This window comes from Manis pentadactyla, chromosome 10 (genome assembly GCF_030020395.1).
Source record: "Manis pentadactyla isolate mManPen7 chromosome 10, mManPen7.hap1, whole genome shotgun sequence".
In the NCBI taxonomy this organism is placed as follows: Eukaryota; Metazoa; Chordata; class Mammalia; order Pholidota; family Manidae; genus Manis; species Manis pentadactyla.
This window is the reverse complement of record NC_080028.1, coordinates 32216908-32241331: the sequence shown is the minus strand read 5'-3', so window position 1 is coordinate 32241331 and position 24424 is coordinate 32216908. Positions and strand designations below refer to the sequence as shown.

Sequence of the window (24424 nt, the reverse complement as noted above, 5' to 3'; positions counted from 1 at the left end):
GGTCACTTCTTTTGGTGCAATGGCAGTCTTTTCAACTCACTGCCTCCCAACACCAATATACCCTGCATTCTCATCACCTTAATCCCACAGCTTACACTTTACAGCATGGCAGAATTTCTTGAGCTCCAACCTCCCTTGCCCTCACACACAAAAAGGGTTGCTTTCCTTCCCATCACGGTCGGTATCTCTTTGACCACCTCAGCCATTGGGGCAGGGTTTTTGGGAGGAGCCTTAGGTCACTCTCTATGGGCAATTAAAGATCTCAACGCCAAACTTGAGGGAGCCCTGACATCCACTGCCGATTCCCTGGCCTCTCTCCAAAGACAGGTCACTTCGCTAGCTAAGGTCACCCTTCAAAACCGGCGGGCCTTAGATGTGCTTACAGCTGAAAAGGGCGGCACCTGCGTCTTCCTTTGGGAAGAGTGCTGCTATTACATCAACGAATCCGGCATTGTAGAAACTGACATTACCAAACTTACCGACCTTACCTCCAGCCTCCACTCTGCTTCCAATTCCAACCCATTCTCTTCAATACTAACAAACCCCTTCCTCACCTGGCTGTGGCCCATTGCAGGCCCTATAATAATCATTCTTCTCGCCTGTCTCTTCTTGCCTTGTATAGTAAAGTTGATCAAATCCCAAGTCGGTAAAATCTCTAATCAAACTTTCAACCAGCTTTTACTCAGGAACTACCAGCTTTTAGCCACAGAAGATCCCTCACCCTCACGTAACCTCCTCACCACACGCTGAGATGGACCCCTCTCTCCGCTGGAAACTGTTCCTGGAAACAATGGCTGCAGACGCCTGGCTTCTGACACCCGTATCCTCCTGGCACCACTGGAATCAACAAGTCCTCGACCTATGGTTACAGGGAACCTTCACTGATTTCCAACCTGAAGAAGTCCACATCTACTCGTCCTTACTGTGGAGAGTCCTATCAACCCTTTCCTCCCAGTCCTCAAGCCCTCACTCCCTTCTCCACCCCCGTTCAGCAGGAAGCAGTCAGAGAGAAAGCAACGTCCACAACCCCATAGAGGAGAAAGGGGGGAATGAAGGGCCCCCACCCATAAGATGGCGAACCTCCTGCTTCTCTTCTGGGTCCTCGATTCCTGCCGGCACCATCTGAACCCCAATCACCCCTCGCCCCCCTAATCCCAGCACCTAGCCAATAGCCACCAGCCCCATAGAAGTAACACCAAAATCACCCCATGCCCCTTCCTATATAACCCAGCACCTTTCCCTAATAAAGCGGAATTCTCCGGTGAATTGCTGCTGTGTGTCACCCCCTTCCTTTCAGTTTGAAGAATTATAGGTGGGGAAGCCAACTTGGTAAATATGAAATAAATACATTTACCTACCCAACACATTATAGCCAGTTTCTGTGAGTTCTATTAACCTTTCTTTATTTACCAAGGTCAAAGTTATATATACAATTGATAGAATCATGAATCTAAAAAACTTATAATGTGCCAAGATACATTTTTAGATTTTTACTTCAATTCTTCCTCATTTCAACTTGATTTCCTTGAAACTCTACCTAAAAGCTTCCAAGCCTTGTGCTTTTATTTCTACTTGACTGAATATTCTCAGACTTGCTTTTCTGCACCACGCCGAGTTATGTTGGAAACATGAAAAAGGAGAGCTTCACTAATTAAATTTAGCTCATGTGAAATAAATAATTCAATAAAGAGCTACAGGTTATGAGTGTCTTTTATATTTCTGTTTCATTTGTCTAGTGGAGTAGACTGCCATGCTTAGATGTATGATACTCAGAGGGGCTATTATCTCTGTTTAATTACTGGTTGACTATTTAAATGGTTATTATGGTTTTAAAAAAAAGCAACAAGCTACCACCAGTCAATGCTTTGTATATACGAGAAAACGATCTTGTTTATAGAGCTACAGTCTGACAGGTATCAGTAAAAGCATAAAGTCATGAAGAGAAATGAAGCTATTTCCTTAAAATGTCATGTCAGACATGGAAGAGCTTTTTACTGTTAAGTCAACCAGGAGATAAAAATGGAGGGAATAGCACAAAAATGTTGCGGTAAAGCAAATAAAAGAAACAGGTTAGTGTAAGCAGAAAAGTCATCCTGGTGGTAGTGTGTGACTTTTCTTTCACAAACAGATTCCCCATCACTGTAATAAGACTGTACCACATCTAAACTACTCCATGTACCAGAATTGGGGAAAGGCTGGGTAACCACTGCCTAGTAAATAAAAGAAGTATTACCTGCTGCCCTTCTGAGACCTCATCTGTGGGAACAAAGATAATTTGCCCTCTTTAGCCAAAAACACAGATGTTTTGGTTTTCTCTCAAAGGTAGGCTTCTGACTTACCTAGCTTTTTGTTGGTGGAGAGTGGAACATTTTCTATCCCCAGATTCAAAAACTGAGGTCCTGCAGTTGATCTTGAGAGAGACTTAGCAGCATTCCTATTTTGTTGAGAATTCTGAGTAGAGTGCATAGTCAAAGGCTTGGACTCAAAATCAGAGACACTGTTCCCCAGCATGGATCCTGTCAAAGAAAGAGGCCAGTACTTAAGAGTAAAACATAGGGGTAAATAAATCAAGCAGTTTTAACACAAAGAAAAAAGGTAAAAACCTTTGAGGCAAAATTACACCTCTTAATATGCTGTGAACAAAGTCAACTGACAAAATAGAAGAGTCAGCTGGATGAGGCTACCTGTAGCATCTGGCTTAGCCCTAAGTGGCATCCTGAATGGGGCAAGAGGAGGAATCTGTGTCAACCCATCTCTAGACAGGCTAGCTTGTTCCCTGTACCTTGATAGCTTCCTTTTGGCTCTGGGTTCAAAAAAGCCAAGAGGGTCAACATTACCAACTTCTGATAGCTTCTGTAAGTCATGTTGAAGGAAAAAGTTTTACACTGTCCCAGGGAAAGTAGAGTTTTAAAAGCTTTAGGGAATATAAAGGGCAAAGGGTTAGGAAATGAAAGGAAAACTATCTCGGAAAAAAATGGAAGCCATTGACTATCTTTGGTTTGTCTGAGGTCAGTGTAAGTGCTGTATTTTTCTCTGTCTTTTTTGTTTGTATGAAGTAGTCAATAAAAGAACATCTGAAAAGTAAAGCATAATTCTTAAACTGGCATTATATTTATAAAACCAACAGTAATCAAGCAAAGGGAACTGGATTAATAAACCAGTAATTAAAAAACCTATTTTAAAAGGTATTCGCAATATCTTCCCAGCATTCATCAAAACGGTTAATAAAAACATTTAAAAAATGTACAGGGTGCTTAAATTTATAACTAATACTAAACACTTTACTAGAAAATAAATGTGGGACTATAAAAACCAACTGTCTACTTCTCATGAAAGCCACTGTATTACAGTTAATATTATATATTCCTCACTGTGTTGGGTCTTAGAATGAGAATATGAACATCAACTCATCATCGTCATTTTCCTTAATAAGTATGCAATTTAAAAAAACATCTTAAGGTCATCTGTAGCCTCTAAGTACTAAGTGACTATTAGGGTAGAAAATTTCCACAAGACTGACTTAGACTAAAATTGAAATATGAGACAGTAGAATGAGAATTATATTTTTCTAGGCCTTTGATACTTATAAAATATGACTCACATAAGAGGTAACAAAACTAAAAGTAAAAGATTTAATTTCCTGATTGCTCTCGCAACCAGGATACCCCTGTATTTTTCAATAGAATGCAACTTTTCAAAGACCTGTTAATAAACTCACCTGTTCTATCCAGTGTATCTGGCATGGCAGACTCAGGATCCTCCAATTCTCTGGCATCTATTGAAAGTACCTCCATACCTTCACTGAGTGAGTCCACGGACTCAGTATCATTGATGGCACTGTTGACATGGTAACCATTAACACCACCTTTCTCTGAGGAAGGTGTAGACTGCTCCTCTTGAATGGAAACTGATTTACTGGAATCTGGGATACTGTTACTTGCTTCTGCTGCAGGTTTTGGTTTGCTTTTCTTCTTTTTGTTCTAATGGTTATTCATGATTTGAAAAAAAGAAAAGAAAAAGAAGACCCCCCCGACAACCTAGAGGTAACTCTAGCTACCAAAAGGTAACCAATGTTACCAATTTCTCAAATGTTTTTCCAGAAATTGAACATATTTTGTATATGTTGAACTACTGACTAAAATAACTATGTAAAATATTTGGATAAACTCACAAACACATAAATATAAAAATTATGCATAAATAAATCAAAAGGTAATTTATGAAATGTGAAAAATGTATACAACTTATACATATGAAGAGCTAAATATATATGGAGCTCAAACAAAAAACAATAACCCAACAGAAAAAAATGGTATAGAATATAAATATATGGAATGAAGTGCAATCTCAGTCTAATAAAAGACAAATTAAAACTGCACTGCAGAGGATTCTGGGAAGATGACAGAGGAGGAAGCATCAGGGATGTGTATCCCCACCTAGACAACATTTACACTAGCAAAATCTGATTGATAAAACTGATTTTGGAATTCTGGAGTTCAGTAAAGGCTTGCAATTTCCAGGGGGAGAATTGGATGGCAAATTGTGATTAATTTTGGTTAATTTAAGCTCTTACCAGAGAGGCTGCTAATCATCCTACACCTCCATCTAGGAGGCAGGTGGCTGTGCACCTGTTCTTGAAGCAGCTTGCACACAGTTTGCAGGAGCCAAGGCAGGGAAAAGCACCCTGTCCTCCAAATATCAGGGATCTGTGTTCTGATCACTGATTGCTGCTTTTGATCAGTGAGGTGTAGACAAAGAGGCTGGCATTCACTGTTGTTGCACCCCCTCTTATCGCTGCAAGCCCCTTTCCCTCTGGCTGAAGTGACTCCCAGGGAATTAAAGGGGCAGTGTTCTTAACCCCCACTTCATTTTTCTTTTTTCCCTTTTAGGATCCAGACATTAAAGACCAAGACATTTAAAAACAACTGCATACATGGGGAAAATTTGAAAGTGACCATACATGCCCAGGGAAAGACTCGGAAAAGACCCAAGAAGACTTTAAGTTTACATTTTAGGCTGACTCTTGGAACACAGACAGCTTACAACAATAAAAAAAATACAAAAATAATTAACAAGAAATAGCGTCCCTAAGGAAGAATTTCAACATTATTAGATTCAAATACACAATTTTCAACAACAAAATCACAAGGCACACAAAGAAACAAGAAAGTGTGACTCATTCAAAAGTCAACAGAAACTATTCCCCAAAAACACCTGTTGGCAGATATTTTAAAGACTTTAAAACAACTGTCTTAAAGATGTTAAAAGAACTAAAGGAAGATGTGGAGAAAGTTAAGAAAATGAAATATGAACAAAGTGGAAATTGCTATAAAGATACAGAAAACCTAAAAAGACATTCTAGAGCTGAAAAATACAATAACTGAAACTTAAAAATTCACTAGAGGGATTCAAAGGCATATTTAAGCAGGCAGAAGAATCAGTGAACTTGAAGATAAGACAACGGAAACCATCAAGTCGGAGGAACAGAAAGAAAAAAAGACTGAAGAAAACTAAACAGAGCCTAAGGGACCTGTGGGGCACCATTAAGTTGACCCAAATACACATTGTGAAAGTCCAAAAAGAAAAGCAAGAAAAAGGACAAAAAGCTATTTGAAGAAAAAATAGCTGACAACTTCCCAGATTTGACAAAAGATATGAATATAAACATCCAAGAAGTTTAATGAACTCTAAGATAAACTCAAAGCGACTCACAGGAACATTATAATCAAGGTTTCGAAAAACAAAGACAAAGAGAGATCTTGAAAGCAGCCAGAAACAATTGACTCATCTCACATATAAGGGAGATTTCTCATTAGAAACTTTGGAGGTAAGAAGGCAGTAGGCAGATATATTCAAGGTACTAAAAGAAAAAAACTGTCAACCAAGAATACTGTAACTGGCAAAACTGTCCTTCAAAAGTGAAGGAGAAATAAAGACATTCCCATATAGATGAAAATTGAGAGAGTTCATGACCACCAGACCTGTACTGCAAGAAATGCTCAAGGAAGTTCTACAGTGTGAAATGAAAAGACGTTAGACAGTAATTTGAAATCATATGGAGAAATAAATATCTCGATAAAGTAAGTATATGAGCAATTATAAAGCTAGTATTATTGTAATAATGGTTTATAACTGTACATTTTGGTTTCTATATGATTTAAGAAACTAATACATTTAATGATAAAAAAAATGATTAGTCTTAAAAGCTAGTATCAATTGCAGCTCTGGTAATTCCAGATATTGCTTTCTAATAATTTAAGAGACTAATGCATTAAAAATATTTGTTTATGCTTTTGGGCACACAACGTAAAAAACTAATTTTATGATATCAACAGCCAAAAGGGGTGAGGGTGGGGTTGGAGCTGTAAAGGAGCAGAGTTTCTGTATGTTACTGAAGTTAAGCTGGTATAAATTTAAGTTAGAGTGCTACATCTTTAGGATGTTGAAGGTAATTGCCATGGTAGCCACAAGAAAGAGCTACAGAATACATATAAAAGGAAATGAGACAGGAATTTAAACACTTACCATAAACATTTCTTGTATTTAAAACATTTACATATATATTTGACATTTTTTATATTTATATTCTTTTTCATATTTAAATATTTTACTATAAAACAGATTAAACACAAAAGAAGACAGTAATGCAGGAAATGAGGGACAAAATAGATAAAAGCATGTAGAAAACAAATAGCACAGTGACAGAAGACCTTTATAATCATAATTACTTTAAATGTAAAGGATTAAACTCTACAATCAAAAGACAGAGATTGGAAGAATGGATAAACACTCATGATCCATTACACATAATTTTATAGACTATTGTCTGTAAGAGATTTAATTTAGACTTAAAGACATACATAGATTGAAAGTGAAAAGATTGAAAACTATATTCCATGCAAACAGTAACCAAAAGAGAGCACAGGTGGCTGTACTAATACCAGACAAAAATAGACTTTAAATTTAAAAAGGTTACAAGAGACAAAGGAAGACATTACATATTAATAAAAGATTCAATACAGCAAGAAATATAACAATTATAAAAATTTATGCACCTAATGACAGATCATCAAAATATATGAAGCAAAACCAACAGAACTGAAAAGAGAAACAGACAGTTCTACAATAATACTTGGAGACTTCCATCTCCTACTCACAATAATATATAGAACAACCAGACATAAGATAAGTAAAGAAACAGAAGATTTAACTACACAATAGACCAACTATATCTAACAGACATACAGAACACTCTATCTAGCAACAATAGCATATACATTCTTCTCAAGCACACACAGCACTTTCTAGGATAGATCTTGTGTTAGGCCACAAATGAAGTCTCAATAGATTTTGAAAAGACAGGTATCATACAAAGTATATTCTCTGACCAAAATGGGTTAAAGTTAGAAATCAGTAACAGAAGGAAAACAGGTAAATTCATGATACTGTGGAAATTAAACAACACATTTTAAAACTATGAATGGATCAAAGAAGAAATCACAATGAGAATTAGGAAATACTAAGAAACAAATGAAAATAAAAATACACCATACCAAAACTTATGGGATACAGAGAAAGTGGTGCAAAGAGGAAAATTTATAGCTATAAATGCTTGCATTGAAACACAAGAAAGATCTCTGGACAACTATGTGTAAGAGAATGAAACTGGATTACTGTCTAACTCCATATACCAAAGTAAACTCAAAATGGATCAAAGACCTGAATGTAAGTCATGAAACCATAAAAATGTTAGAAGAAAACATAGGCAAAAATCTCTTGAATATAAGCATGAGCAACTTTTTTCTGAACACATCTCCTTGGGCAAGGGGAACAAAATAAAAAATGAACAAGTGGGACTACATAAAACTAAAAACCTTCTGTTCAACAAAGGACACCGTCAGCAGAACAAAAATGTATCCTACAGTATAGGAGAATATATTTGTAAATGACTCATCTGATAAGGGGTTATTAACATCCAAAATATATAAAGAACTCACATGCTTCCACACCCAAAAAACAAATAACCTGATCAAAAAATGGGCAGAGGACCCGAACAGACACTTCTCCAAAGAAATACAAATGGCCAACAAGCACATGAAAAGATGCTCCACATCGCTAATCATGTGGGAAATGCAAATTAAAACCACAATGAGATATCACCTCACATTAGTTAGGATGGCCACTATTCAAAAGACAAAAAATAACAAATGCTGGCAGGGATGTGGAGAAATGGGAACCCTCCAACATTGTTGGTGGGAATGTAAATTGGTGCAACTGCTGTGGAAATCAATATGGATGTTCCTCAAAAAACTAAAAACAGAAATACCATTTGACTCAGTAATTCCACTCCTAGGAATTTACCTAAAGAAAACAAAATCCCTGATTTTAAAAGACATATGCACCCATGTTTATTGCTGCACTATTTCTGATAGCCAACATATGGAAGCAACCTAAGTGTCCATCAGTAGATGAATGGATAAAGAAGAGATGGTACATATATACAATGGAATATTATTCAGTCATAAGAAGAAAAGAAATCCTCTCACATGCAACAACATGTATGGATCTAGAGGGTATTATGCTCAGTGAAATGAGCCAGGCAGAGAAAGACAGGTACCAAATGATTTCATCTATATGTGGAGTATAAAAACAAAGCTAAACAGAAGTAACAAAATAGTAGCGGCCTTGTAGACACCAAGAAGGGACTAGTGGTTACCAAGCAAGAGGGGTGGGGGGTAAAGGGGGAAGGGGATAAAGAGACACAATAATTTGCAATCACAATATAAGTTGGTCATGGGGATGGTAGTACAACATGGAGAATACAGTTAATGATTCTGTAACATCTTACACGCTGATAGATGGTGACTGCACTAGAGGAAGTGAGGATTTAATAATACGGATAACTGTTGAACCACTGTGTTGTATATTTGAAACCAACATAAACATAAGATGGCATATCCATGACACTTTAATAATAATAAAAAAAACAAGAACGAACTCAAATTAACAACCTGTCTTCACAACTTAAGAAACTAGAAAAAGAATTAAACCCAAAGCTAGCAGAAAGAAGGAAATAAAGAACAGAACAGAGAAAAAATGAAATAGAAAATAGAAAAACAATAGAGAAAATCACTGAAACCAAAAGCTGGTTCTTTGAAAAGATCAACAAAACTGACAAACCTTTAGCTAGATGGAAGAAGAAATAAAGAAAAAAGACTCAAATTACTAAAATCAGAAATGAAAGTGGGGATACTACCACTGATTATACAGAAATAAAAAGGATAATAAGAAAGTATGAATAATTGTATGCCAACAAACTGGATAACCTAGATGAAATGAATAAATTCTTAGAAACACAAACTTACCAAGACAAAATCATAAAGAAAAAGTCTGAATAGACCTATAACCAGTAAAGAGATTAAATCAGTAAACAAAAATTCACTCCCCAAAAAAATCTAACAAAAGAAAAGCCTTGGGCTCAATCAATGGCTTCACTGATGAAATCTACCGAACACTTACAGAAGAACTAAAACCAATTCTTCTCAAACATTTCAAAAAAACTGAAGGGGGGGGGGGGGCGGAAGATGGCGGCGTGAGTAGAGCAGCGGAAATCTCCTCCCAAAACAACATATATCTATGAAAATATAACAAAGACAACCCTTCCTAGAATAAAGACCAGAGGACACAGGACAATATCCAGACCACATCCGCTCCTGAGAGAACCCAGCGCCTCGCGAAGGTGGTAAGATACAAGCCCCGGCCCCGCGGGAGCCGAGCGCCCCTCCCCCCAGCTCCCGGCGGGAGAAGAGCAGGCAGAGCGGGAGGGAGACGGAGCCCAGGGCTTCCGAACACCCAGCCCCAGACATCCGGGCCAGAGTGCAGGGCCCTCGATACTGGGAAAACAGGGCAGCAAGAACAGTGAGCAGGCACTGGAGGCTGGGCGACAGAGGACATAAGAAAAGCGCGCGACCATTTTTTTTTTTGCTTTTTTGCTGCTTTGTTTTGGCGAGCGCTGTTTGGAAGTCTTAAAGGGACAGGGACCCCAATATTAGGGAAACAGGGCAGAAAGACCGGTGAGCAGAGGCCTGAGGCTGGCACCGGAGAATAAAGAAAAACGAACGACCACCTTTTTTTTTTAAATAAAAAATTTTTTTTTTTTTTAATTAAAAAAATTTTTTTTCTTGTTTTTTTTTGTGGTCGTTGTTTTGTTTTGGCGGGTGCTTTTTGGAAGTCTTAAAGGGGCAGGGCGGGCCACTTAATCCAGAGGTAGGGAATCCGGGACCTCTGGGCACCCTAACCCCTGGGCTGCAGGGAGCAGGGAGGCCCCTTACAGAGATAAATAGCCTCCCAGCAGCTCCTGCTCCAACGTGACTCCACCATTTTGGAGTAGCTGCCCGAGCCAGGCCACGCCCACAGCAACAGCGGAGATTAACTCCATAGCAGCCGGGCAGGAAGCAGAAGCCCTGTCTGCGCGCAGCTGCGCAGCACAAGCCACTAGAGGCCGCTGTTCTCCCAGGAGAGGAGGGCCACAAACCAACAAGAAAGGAAGTCCTTCCAGCCGTCACTCGTCCCAGTTCTGCAGACTATTCCTATCACCATGAAAAGGCAAAGCTACAGGCAGACAAAGATCACAGAGACAACACCAGAGAAGGAGACAGACCTAACCAGTCTTCCTGACAAAGAATTCAAAATAAGAATCATAAACATGCTGACAGAGATGCAGAGAAATACGCAAGAAAAATGGGATGAAGTCCGGAAAGAGATCACAGATGCCAGAAAGGAGATCGCAGAAATGAAACAAACTCTGGAAGGGTTTATAAGCAGAATGGATAGAATGCAAGAGGCCATTGATGGAATTGAAATCAGAGAACAGGAACGCATGGAAGCTGACATAGAGAGAGACAAAAGGATCTCCAGGAATGAAACAATATTAAGAGAACTGTGTGACCAATCTAAAAGGAGCAATATCCGTATTATAGGGGTCCCAGAAGAAGAAGAGAGAGGCAAAGAGATGGAAAGTATCTTAGAAGAAATAATTGCTGAAAACTTCCCCACACTGGGGGAGGAAGTAATCAAACAGACCACGGAAATACACAGAACCCCCAACAGAAAGGATCCAAGAAGGGCAACACCAAGACACATAATAATTAAAATGGCAAAGATCAAGGACAAGGAAAGAGTGTTAAAGGCAGCTAGAGAGAAAAAGGTCACCTATAAAGGGAAACCCATCAGGCTAACGTCAGATTTCTCAACAGAAACCCTACAGGCCAGAAGAGAATGGCATGATATATTTAATACAATGAAACAGAAGGGCCTTGAACCAAGGATACTGTATCCAGCACGACTATCATTCAAATATGACGGTGGGATTAAACAATTCCCAGACAAACAAAAGCTGAGGGAATTTGCTTTCCACAAACCACCTCTACAGAACATCTTACAGGGACTGCTCTAGATGGGAGCACTCCTAGAAAGAGCACAGCACAAAACACCCAACATATGAAGAATCGAGGAGGAGGAACAAGAAGGGAGAGAAGAAAAGAATCTCCAGACAGTGTATATAACAGCTCAATAAGCGAGCTAAGTTAGGCAGTAAGATACTAAAGAGGCTAACCTTGAACCTTTGGTAACCACGAATTTAAAGCCTGCAATGGCAATAAGTACATATCTTTCAATAGTCACCCTAAATGTTAATGGGTTGAATGCACCAATCAAAAGACACAGAGTAACAGAATGGATAAAAAAGCAAGACCCATCTATATGCTGCTTACAAGAAACTCACCTCAAACCCAAAGACATGTACAGACTAAAAGTCAAGGGATGGAAAAACATATTTCAAGCAAACAACAGTGAGAAGAAAGCAGGGGTTGCAGTACTAATATCAGACAAAATAGACTTCAAAACAAAGAAAGTAACAAGAGATAAAGAAGGACACTACATAATGATAAAGGGCTCAGTCAAACAAGAGGATATAACCATTCTAAATATATATGCACCCAACACAGGAGCACCAGCATATGTGAAACAAATACTAACAGAACTAAAGGGGGATATAGACTGCAATGCATTCATTCTAGGAGACTTCAACACACCACTCACCCCAAAGGATAGATCCACTGGGCAGAAAATAAGTAAGGACACGGAAGCACTGAACAACACAGTAGAGCAGATGGACCTAATAGACATCTATAGAACTCTACATCCAAAAGCAGCGGGATATACATTCTTCTCAAGTGCACATGGAACATTCTCCAGAATAGACCACATACTAGGCCACAAAAAGAGCCTCAGAAAATTCCAAAAGATTGAAATCCTACCAACCAACTTTTCAGACCACAAAGGCATAAAACTAGAAATAAACTGTACAAAGAAAGCAAAGAGGCTCACGAACACATGGAGGCTTAACAACACGCTCCTAAATAATCAATGGATCAATGACCAAATCAAAATGGAGATCCAGCAATATATGGAAACAAATGACAACAACAACACTAAGCCCCAACTTCTGTGGGACACAGCAAAAGCAGTCTTAAGAGGAAAGTATATAGCAATCCAAGCATATTTAAAAAAGGAAGAGCAATCCCAAATGAATGGTCTAATGTCACAATTATCGAAATTGGAAAAAGAAGAACAGATGAGGCCTAAGGTCAGCAGAAGGAGGGACATAATAAAGATCAGAGAAGAAATAAATAAAATTGAGAAGAATAAAACAATAGCAAAAATCAATGAAACCAAGAGCTGGTTCTTCGAGAAAATAAACAAAATAGATAAGCCTCTAGCCAGACTTATTAAGAAGAAAAGAGAGTCAACACAAATCAACAGTATCAGAAACGAGAAAGGAAAAATCACGACGGACCCCACGGAAATGCAAAGAATTATTGGAGAATACTATGAAAACCTATATGCTAACAAGCTGGGAAACCTAGGAGAAATGGACAACTTCCTAGAAAAATATAACCTTCCAAGATTGACCCAGGAAGAAACAGAAAATCTAAACAGACCAATTACCAGCAATGAAATTGAAGAGGTAATCAAAAAACTACCAAAGAACAAAACCCCCGGGCCAGATGGATTTACCTCGGAATTTTATCAGACATACAGGGAAGACATAATACCCATTCTCCTTAAAGTCTTCCAAAAAATAGAGGAGGAGGGGATACTCCCAAACTCATTCTATGAAGCTAACATCACCCTAATACCAAAACCAGGCAAAGACCCCACCAAAAAAGAAAACTACAGACCAATATCCCTGATGAACGTAGATGCAAAAATACTCAACAAAATATTAGCAAACCGAATTCAAAAATACATCAAAAGGATCATACACCATGACCAAGTGGGATTCATTCCAGGGATGCAAGGATGGTACAACATTCGAAAGTCCATCAACATCATCCACCACATCAACAAAAAGAAAGACAAAAACCACATGATCATCTCCATAGATGCTGAAAAAGCATTTGACAAAGTTCAACATCCATTCATGTTAAAAACTCTCAGCAAAATGGGAATAGAGGGCAAGTACCTCAACATAATAAAGGCCATCTATGATAAACCCACAGCCAACATTATATTGAACAGCGAGAAGCTGAAAGCATTTCCCCTGAGATCGGGAACTAGACAGGGATGCCCACTCTCTCCACTGTTATTTAACATAGTACTGGAGGTCCTAGCCACGGCAATCAGACAAAATAAAGAAATACAAGGAATCCAGATTGGTAAAGAAGAAGTTAAACTGTCACTATTTGCAGATGACATGATACTGTACATAAAAAACCCTAAAGACTCCACCCCAAAACTACTAGAACTGATATCGGAATACAGCAAAGTTGCAGGATACAAAATCAACACACAGAAATCTGTGGCTTTCCTATATACTAACAATGAACCAACAGAGAGAGAAATCAGGAAAACAACTCCATTCACAATTGCATCAAAAAAAATAAAATACCTAGGAATAAACCTAACCAAAGAAGTGAAAGACTTATACTCTGAAAACTACAAGTCACTCTTAAGAGAAATTAAAGGGGACACTAACAGATGGAAACTCATCCCATGCTCGTGGCTAGGAAGAATTAATATCGTTAAAATGGCCATCCTGCCCAAAGCAATATACAGATTTGATGCAATCCCTATGAAACTACCAGCAACATTCTTCAATGAACTGGAACAAATAATTCAAAAATTCATATGGAAACACCAAAGACCCCGAATAGCCAAAGCAATCCTGAGAAAGAAGAATAAAGTAGGGGGGATCTCACTCCCCAACTTCAAGCTCTACTATAAAGCCATAGTAATCAAGACAATTTGGTACTGGCACAAGAGCAGAGCCACAGACCAATGGAACAGACTAGAGAATCCAGACATTAACCCAGACATATATGGTCAATTAATATTTGATAAAGGAGCCATGGACATACAATGGCGAAATGACAGTCTCTTCAACAGGTGGTGCTGGCAAAACTGGACAGCTACATGTAGGAGAATGAAACTGGACCATTGTCTAACCCCATATACAAAAGTAAACTCAAAATGGATCAAAGACCTGAATGTAAGCCATGAAACCATTAAACTCCTGGAAGAAAACATAGGCGAAAACCTCTTAGACATAAACATGAGTGACCTCTTCTTGAACATATCTCCCCGGGCAAGGAAAACAACAGCAAAAATGAGTAAGTGGGACTATATTAAGCTGAAAAGCTTCTGTACAGCAAAAGACACCATCAATAGAACAAGAAGGATCCCTACAGTATGGGAGAATATATTTGAAAATGACACATCCGATAAAGGCTTGACGTCCAGAATATATAAGGAGCTCTCACGCCTCAACAAACAAAAAACAAATAACCCAATTAAAAAATGGGCAGAGGAACTGAACAGACAGTTCTCCAAAAAAGAAATACAGATGGCCAACAGACACATGAAAAGATGCTCCACATCGCTAATTATCAGAGAAATGCAAATTAAAACTACAATGAGGTATCACCTCACACCAGTAAGGATGGCTGCCATCCAAAAGACAAACAACAACAAATGTTGGCGAGGCTGTGGAGAAAGGGGAACCCTCCTACACTGCTGGTGGGAATGTAAGTTAGTTCAGCCATTGTGGAAAGCAGTATGGAGGTACATCAAAATGCTCAAAACAGACTTACCATTTGACCCAGGAATTCCACTCCTAGGAATTTACCCTAAGAATGCAGCAATCAAGTTTGATAAAGACAGATGCACCCCTATGTTTATTGCAGCACTATTTACAATAGCCAAGAATTGGAAGTAACCTAAATGTCCATCAATAGATGAATGGATAAAGAAGATGTGGTACATATACACAATGGAATACTACTCAGCTATAAGAAAAGGGCAAATCCAATCATTTGCAGCAACATGGATGGAGCTGGAGGGTATTATGCTCAGTGAAACAAGCCAAGCGGAGAAAGAGAAATACCAAATGATTTCACTTATCTGTGGAATATAAGAACAAAGGAAAAACTGAAGGAACAAAACAGCAGCAGAATCACAGAACTCAAGAATGGACTAACAGGTACCAAAGGGAAAGGGACTGGGGAGGATGGGTGGGTAGGGAGGGATAAGGGGGGTGGAAGTAGGGGGGTATTAAGATTAACATGCATGGGGGGGTAGGAGAAAAGGGAGGGCTGTACAACACAGAGAAGGCAAGTAGTGATTCTACAACATTTTGCTATGCTGATGGACAGTGACTGTAAAGGGGTTTATAGGGGAGACCTGGTATAGGGGAGAGCCTAGTAAACATAATATTCGTCAGGTAAGTGTAGATTAGTGATAGCAAAAAAAAAAAAAAGGGCAGTTCCTGTGTGGTAACCTCCAACGAGTTCTACACAAGGGTATAAAGGGCATATAAAAGTGTAGGCAAAGGGTCTGTTTGTGTTTATACAGAGGATCAAAGCCTAATTTGGCTACCCCGAAAATCAACTAAGATACGATATGAAAAAGAACTTCCAACATCTGCACTCTCTGGAAGACTCATGCCAGAAGATGATCATCAAAAAACCCCAACAAAGATCCACGCACTGCTACAGCTGTAGATGCACTCATCCCACCAGTTCCTGGACTTGCCATGGGAATGAGGAAGGAGATATCTAAGCTGGCCTGTGCATACAGTAAAACAACAAATTTGACTGGATCTATACTGTTGGAACTCAACCAAGAATTTGGAGAAGTGCAAATTGTAGCGCTCCAAACTCTTACAACTACAGACTATTTACTGTTAAAAGAACATATGGCATGTGAACAGTCCCCAGGAATGGGTTGTTTTAATTTGTCTGATTTCTCTCAGACTGTTCAAGTTCATTTGGACAATATCCACCATATCATAGATAAGTTTTCACAAATGCCTAAGGTGCCTAACTGGTTTTCTTGGTTTCACTGCAGATGGCTGGTAATTACAGATATGCTTTGGTTATGTAACTATACTCCTATTATGTTAATGTGTGTGTGCAATTTAAGTAGTAGCTTAAAACCTATACATGCTGAAGTTACTCTACAAGAAGATATATCAAAGAAATAATCAATCTTCCCATGTTTTCTTCCGCCTGCTACTTCTATAGCTTTTCTTCTTCCTTCCTAATTACAACCCTTAAATAGAATTCGTGCCTCATATCAAATTTACCGAGTATCATAATTCTTCCAAGTGGTAAAGATACCTCAAGACAAATGCTGGGCATAGAAGCCACAGGGCATAAATATGCAAAGAAGTAAAAAGCTAACTTTTTCAAACAATAAGGCTTCTCTCTCACTTACCAACTTCACATTTCCCTGTATGGCCCCGGAAGATGACTGGTTAGCCAGAGACGGGTAAGATTCCTCAAGGGAGGAACAACCTAAGACAGGCACAGTCGCAGGGGAGCCATCAGGTGAGAAATTGGGGATCAACAGAGGTGAGGCTTAGAACCTCACCCCCCCGTTCTGAGAGAAATCTTCTGCATACATGGATGTTTATTGCCCTGGTCTAGCTTGGATTAACACATAGTCTACAGGCACACACCTGATCATCTACATGTGCTCTCTTACAACACTAAACTATGTTTTCTACCTTTATCTTGTATCTACCTACCACTTCAGCATTTTATTAAAAATAATAATAATAAAGAGAGAAATGTGGTATCCACATATAAATCAAGTATAAAAACCAAATGAGTATTCATATTTGAACTGACTGTTTATAGTTCATAATGCATGAGCAAAACCGAAAGTTTCTGTGATGACTGCCCTTGTACTGTTCACTATGTAACTTATTCATTATGTAAGAATTTGTTCTACATGTAAAAACTTGTTTGTTATGCCTCAGAAGATTGGAGACTGACAAAAATTAGGCTTGGGGTGGAATAATGATTGTGCATTGAGCATTGACTCCCCTATACAGAATTTTATTGTCGTTAACAACCATTTGATCAATAAATATGAGAGATGCCCTCACAAAAAAAAAAAAAAAAAAGGACAGACTTCCAATGGTAAAATAAATTAGTAACCGGGATGTAATGTATAGCATAAGGAATATAGTCAAGATATTGTAACAGCCTGGTAGGGTGATAGCTGGAACCTAGAATTATGTATATAAATGTTCTACCACTGTGTTGTACACTTGAAACTCATGTAATGTAGTACTGTGTGTCAAGTACCCTTCAATAAAAAATAATTATTAAATAAAATAAAAAAAAAAAAAAAAAAAAAAATGAAGAGGAACAAACACTTCCTAGTTCATTCAATGATGCCAGCATTACCCTGATACCTAAACCTGACAAAGATACTGTAAGAAAATTGCAGACCAATATCCTTTATGAACATTGATTTTAAAAATCCCAGTAAAAAATTTTTAAGTCACACTCAGCACAATCATTAAAAGGATTATATACACCATGACCAAGTGGGATTTACTCCTGGAATGCAAGAATGGTTCAACCTAAGAAAATTGATCAGTGTAATATACCACACTGACAGTATGAAATAAAAAAAAAAACACATATGACATTTCTCCAAAGATGATATAGAAATTGCCAACAAACACAAGAAAAGATGTCCAACATCATTAAATATTAGGAAAATGTAAGTCAAGACTGCAGTGAGATATCTCATAGTCATTAGGATGGTTACTATCAAAAGAACAGAAAACAGCAAGAGCTGGAGAGAATGTGGATAAATTGGAACTCTTGTGTACTGTTAGTGGGCATGAAAATGGCATAACTGTTGTGGAAAACAGTATGGCAATTCCTCAAAAAATTAAAAGAAGGATTACTGTATGACCCAGCAATTCTACTTCACCAAAAGAACTGAAAGCAGGGTCTCAGTGACATATTTGTACACCCATGTTCATAGCAGCATTACTCACAATAGCTAAAGTGTGGAAGCAAACCAAGTATCCATTGATGGCTGATTACAGAAGCAAAATGTGGTATATACATAGAAATGGAATATTTTTAGCCTTTAAAAGGAAGGAGATTCTGACCTTTGCTACAACATGGGTGAAACCTGAGAGCTGTATTCTAATTGAAATAAGCCAGCCACAAAAGGACAAATACTGTATGATTCCACTTACATGAAGTACTTTAGAGAAGTCAAAATAATAGAGGCAGAAAGTAGAAGGGTGGTAGCCAGGGGCTGGGTGGTAGTGATGAATGCAGAGTTACTTTTTAACAGTATAGACCTTCAGTTTTGTTAGATAAAAAGAGATCTAGAGGTGCGTATCTGAAAAGTGATGAGAAAGTAGATCTTAGAAGTCACTCATCAAGAAAGCATTCCAAAAAAAAAAAAGCATTCCAGAACTCTAGCACTAACCTAATACAGGAAAAGAACACCTCAAAGAGATTTCATAGAGGTAACTGATAAAATTCCATACTTCAAGCATTTCCTAAAGGAGCAAGGTTTAAAGAGCTATAGGAAGCATTTTGAGACCAGCTAGTATCCTTTTGGTAAAGCATTCAGTTTTAAGTGGATAAGGAGAAGAGAATGAGAACTAATATGTTAGACTATGTTAGACATTAGAGCTTGTATGTTAGACAAATATGTATTAGATACTTGTACGAACTAGTATTGTTCTCCTATTTTAGAGATGAGCAAACTAAGGCACACAAAGGTTAAAGTCCCAGGTCATAAAACCAGTAAGTAGTGGAACAGGATATAAATCCAGCTCTGATCGACTCCACACTTAAGTGCTCTACTTCCCTAAACTGGAACATCAGACCCCTCTGCACAGCTGATAGTAGCAAAGCTCCTCTTTAGGCTTTATGTCAAAGCTCATTATCATCAGGAACTATAATGCAGTTGTCTGACCTAAAAATCTGAACTATTTTAACTGATCTATGATATGAATGACATTGAAAACCACTGAACTAGATGCTTTCCTTGACATGCTCTCTTATTTCATCCCTAACGTTCATAAACCCTCAGCAGCTGTACCATGGCAGAGTCATTCTGTTTCCTGCCTTAAATCACATGAGGAAACTGGTGCTCTACATACACAGCTGTGTTTCCATGTCACAGAAGAAAATTTTTTAACCAGGTGAGCTCTAGATGCAAATGTCAATCTTCTCTTACAAATATTTTTGCAGGCCTAAAGTTTCTTAGAATAAAAATATTGATACTAAGCTTTTAAGTTGAACATTTTTACCTTTTTCTTGCCTGTTACTGTCCATTCTTTGAGTACTTCACTGGCACTACCTGTAAGAGAAACCAATTACAGATTTTCTCTCCTACCACAAGCATGGTTAGGCAGGAGTTAGTGTCCCTACATTTTGTAACTGCAAGAGAATTTCCAAAGCTCCTCTAGGAAAACTTAAAGTTCATATCTCTGAGCCAGTGTAATGATACCATACTTACCTTTTGGAACACCTGCTCATTTAGATCCCCCTTCTCCTTTTCATTTCCTCAGAAAGTTCTTCCAAGGAGAGACAAATGTAGCCTGACCATTTTGAAAATTACTTTACTTACATAATTTAGATCAAATACAAAGATGACTCGTTTTAGCCCAAATATGCTATCCTCTCTTCTCTAGAAGATTACATACCATCTTGGCTACATTATTTTAGAGAGAGCTGTACACTACCCTAGACTCAAATACTAAAATAAGGAAAACAGATGATGATGAAGAGAAACCTTACAATATTTGGACCTGTTTATTCTATACTGGAAAATTCAGAAAAATAGAAACAGGGAGACCTTATCTGATGTCACTGTTCAATGATACAGTAGCTTCAGGCAAAGTTTTTCTCAATCAAGTTACATGGAAAGAAGTTTGTAAAAAAACACTCCTCAACTCAAACTGAAGGCCTGGCTAAGCCCATCATTCTTCTCTATGTTAGACAGGGAAACTCAAATCCATACATTTGATCACTTGCTAGAGCCAAACTAAATACTGGAGCCTGGAAGAGAATGTTGAGTCCTTGAATTTGCCATCAGTTGCTGGGTCATAGGTTCACTGCTTTGTCATTAAGAATTTCTTAAATTCTTATTCAACTCAACTTCAATTGAGTTCCTTATACCACTGGCCACATGATTTCTCTTTAAATACCATTAGAGAACATTTTGAGTAAAAGGATGAAGTTTCCGTAACTCATCTCTTATTCCAGATATCCTATAACTTGTAAAAGAATTACTTCTAGGGCTGAAAGAGGTATCTTTAAGAGATACCTTTAAAAAATGGCATGGTATATTAGTTATCATGGGGTCTGCTCTATCATCTAAGAAAGACTAGATTGCTGAATGAATGTTATAAAAGTTTGAAGCAATTTCTGTTTGAAAAAAATAAAAACTTATTAAAAAATTGATCTAAGATTACCTTCCATAAATGCCTGTACTGTTTTGTCCACAGAATTATCAAAGTGCTGCAAAACCAGGATGATTTCATTGTTGCTCTTATTGGGAACTACTGCACGCACTGCATTTATCTGGAACAGATGATAGGGTAATTTAGTTCTAATACCAGTAGGTTAGTTGGCAAGTGAGGCCTATTACAGAGAATAATGGAAGGAATGACATTTCATTTTTAACAATATGTATCACTCTTTAGTGCCAGTGAGAGTACATACAACCATCTCATTGGGAATGATTAATAGATGAGTGATAACAGCACATAAAAAATTAATTCCAAGTTCAGAAAAACATTTCTAGAAGTAAAAGGAATGTATTAGATTTTATTTCAAGGAAGGGTAACTTAATTTAGGTATCAGGTATTAATTTAGCATCAGTGTTTCCTCATTTTTAGCATACTATAGAGAAAGGTATAAAGTTTAATGAACCACTAACAGTAACAACTTAGATTTTGTATAGCATTTTTCAAAATATTTTTACTTCATATAATTTAATTGTATAACACTATAAAGGTAATTCTAATTAGTATAAGCTATTTCAAGCATAGAAAACAAAATGAACACTCATTATGTGACAGCCAGTTTAATAAAATAAATCAATTGAAGCCCCCATGAAGTCCCTCATAGATCTCATTTCCCCCTCTCCAGAGATTGCTGCCTTGAATTTGGTGTTTTGATACATGTTTTTGTACTTTTATGATATATGTATATACCCAAAGGTAATATATACTTATATACTAAAGGTAATACATATATAACATAACTTTATATTGTATACGTCTGTACTCGATTTGCTTTATTCACCTAACGTTTTTTGGATTTTTTTTCATGTCGACAAATGCATCTCTTACTCATTTATTTTAACTTCTACATAGTACTTCCATTATATGAATATAGTCAATTTATTCATTCTTCTGTTTATGGACACTTGCATTGTTTCCAATGTTTGGCTATTACAAAAAAATGACATAATGAACATTCCTACACTTTTTTGCTGCTGAATCCTCAGTGCCTAAAACAATGTTTGGCACATTTTATGCAATTAAAAAAAAAACAGGCCTTCTGTGAATAGTGAAAGAATGTCTCTATTGTATATAAATAACCACTAGCAGAATTCTTGAATAATAGGGCATTTACAAATTCATTAAATAATGCCAAATTGCTCTTTAAAATAGATGTCAATTTTGTCAGATTTATTCGTAAGTTATTTTATATTTTTGAGATTAAAAATACATAGCTTTGTAACAATTACATATTGTTTTCATTTTTGTATGTCAATTTTATATCCAGCAACCTTGATGAATGCTTATTATTCTTAGTAATTTGTTGCTTTTGTGGTTTTTCTAAGTAGATATTGCAGTGTCTACAAATAAAAGCAGTTTTTTTCCATCCCAAATCCTTACAATTTTTATTTCTTATCTTATCACATAATGTAAAATTAGCTGTTTCTCCAAGATCAAGGGAGTGGTTGTTAGAAACAAAGATCTGAGAGTTAGGTGTGTTTTTTAGTTATCTAGTCAGTTAGATAGGAAGTCCCTTTGTAGATGAAGAGAACTATAGCATCTTGTTCAAGTAATAAGCAGAGTCTTTATTAGAACCTAAGTTCTTTTTAGTATACTTGCTTTTATATCATTCTATGCATTTTTTCAGGCTTAAGTGAACAATGATAAGGTTTAAAACCATACAGGTGGAAAGATAGATAATCTATAATCCAAAGAGGACTAATTTATAATATATATACTTTTCAGATGAGCAAAAAACTTAGCACTGATTACTAGAAAATAGACGTTAGGCAAAAGTTACAGATTCAATGATAAAGGTAAGATTCTGATAACTTAAAATGTATACGTGTTTATATTACTGAACCAGTATTTATTTATAACTGCATAATCAACAATATATTTTTTTAGTAAGACAGAAAAAGCACATAAAGCTTTTGTTTTATGTTTTTCTCAGTATTGCTCATTAAGGGTTATAATACTAAAAACATCTGGTTTTCTTCCAAAAGAATATTATTTGGAAAATCTATTTTTCTTCTTGCTCTGAAGTCTCTTGGACTTAAGCTTCCTCTTCAAGTAAATGGAAAGATCCTACTCAGATTGTTCCTTAAAGAATGTTGCCCAAATGAAATAGACACTTAACCATATAAATATTGTTATAATATTAATTACTATTAAAATGTCTTTAAGAAAATTTAGAATAAATGTATATGGAGATATGCAAGGAAAATCATGCTTACACTTAGTAAGCTCTTATTCCTCAAAACCTTCGTGGTAGTCACATTCTGATACACAGTGGCATTCGGTTTGTTCTTAAAATTTCACTTTCTTAATGAGTTTGTGTAGACAATGACTGTATTAATAACTAAATTTTCCATGACATTCAAGTTTATAACCCACAGTAACTAGTGATACCTTCTCTTTCATGTTCTCAAAAGCTCCTCCCTGGGCCAGTACCGTATTGGACTGTAAATCAAAAATAAATCCTGATGAATCTGAAAAAAATGAGAAGGAAAAAATACATTCAACATGATCCAAAAGTAACATGTAATCCATCCCCCAAAAAGAAGGGCTAGTACCAGCTGCTTTCCTCCCATAGACAGTTAACAACTTAGTTGCTATTTTGCAAATTCTATTATAGACATGGCTAATAATTTGAATTAAATCATAAAATAAAATTTGATTTTAATAGAAACTGTCACAGTTTGAGAACACTAAATACATAAACTATATTAACTGTCCCATAATCCTTGATGTCTTTCTTAACTACCCCATTTTAATTTAAAAGGCTCTCTAAAAATGCTGCAAGGAAACAGTATCCTAAAGAAAAATTTAACACCAATGAATCTGAAAAAATGAGTGAGGATGACAGCTTCTGTAGCATTAATAATTAACAATACATGAAAGTAAGTTCCTTCTAGACTGTACCACACACATTGCTCCCAACATAATGCCTGATAAAGCAATCAATGTACCAGAGTTTATATTACCAGCACAATACAGGAAAACTTAGTTCAATGTGACTGATTGCTGAAAAGAGTTTGGCTCCCTTGCACTTACAAAGAAAAGACTATCAGCAAATTTAATCAGTTTTTTTACCTGAGACTATATGATCAATAAATTACCTCAGCATTAACACTTGACAACTTTGTTTTAAACTAACAAGAGGCAATCTCAGGAAATGGTTAGAGTGCTCCTCAAATTCTGATGTGTATAACTTACCAACCCGGGGAATCTTAGCTTAGAACACAGGTTCTGATTCAGTCGTCTGGCCTGTGGTCTTTTTTACTCCTAGGTAGTATCAGCATGGCTGATCCATGCACCACTTTTGGGAGTAGCTTGGGGGTTAGCATTTTAACAAAGTAAGTAAAAGTGGACATTTTGAGAAAAGTGGTTGCTGTGATCTGAATGTTTATATCTCCCAGATTCATACACTGAAATCCTAAAGTGATGGTGTTAATAGATGGGAGCTTTGAGAGGTAAACAGGTCATGAGAGTGGGTCCCTCATGATGGGATTAGTATTCTTATAAAAGAGAACCCACAGAGCTCCCTAGCCTTTGCCACCATGTAAGGACACAATAAGAAGT

At 37.1% G+C, this 24424-nt stretch overlaps 1 protein-coding gene across 4 annotated transcripts in view; it reads right to left on the bottom strand.

The window, feature by feature from the left end:
* The window catches only part of SPATS2 (spermatogenesis associated serine rich 2), a 178113-nt gene that overhangs the window by 47437 nt on the left and 106252 nt on the right, over window positions 1-24424 (bottom strand). For all 4 annotated transcript variants that reach the window (XM_036891302.2, XM_057486550.1, XM_057486549.1 and 1 more), the window contains 5 exons: window positions 23252-23331; window positions 20807-20915; window positions 19640-19689; window positions 3719-3980; window positions 2340-2516 (listed from right to left, as the gene is read on the bottom strand). In XM_036891302.2, the coding sequence (XP_036747197.1) occupies window positions 2340-2516; window positions 3719-3980; window positions 19640-19689; window positions 20807-20915; window positions 23252-23331 (678 nt within the window). The remainder of the gene's footprint in view (window positions 1-2339; window positions 2517-3718; window positions 3981-19639; window positions 19690-20806; window positions 20916-23251; window positions 23332-24424) is intronic.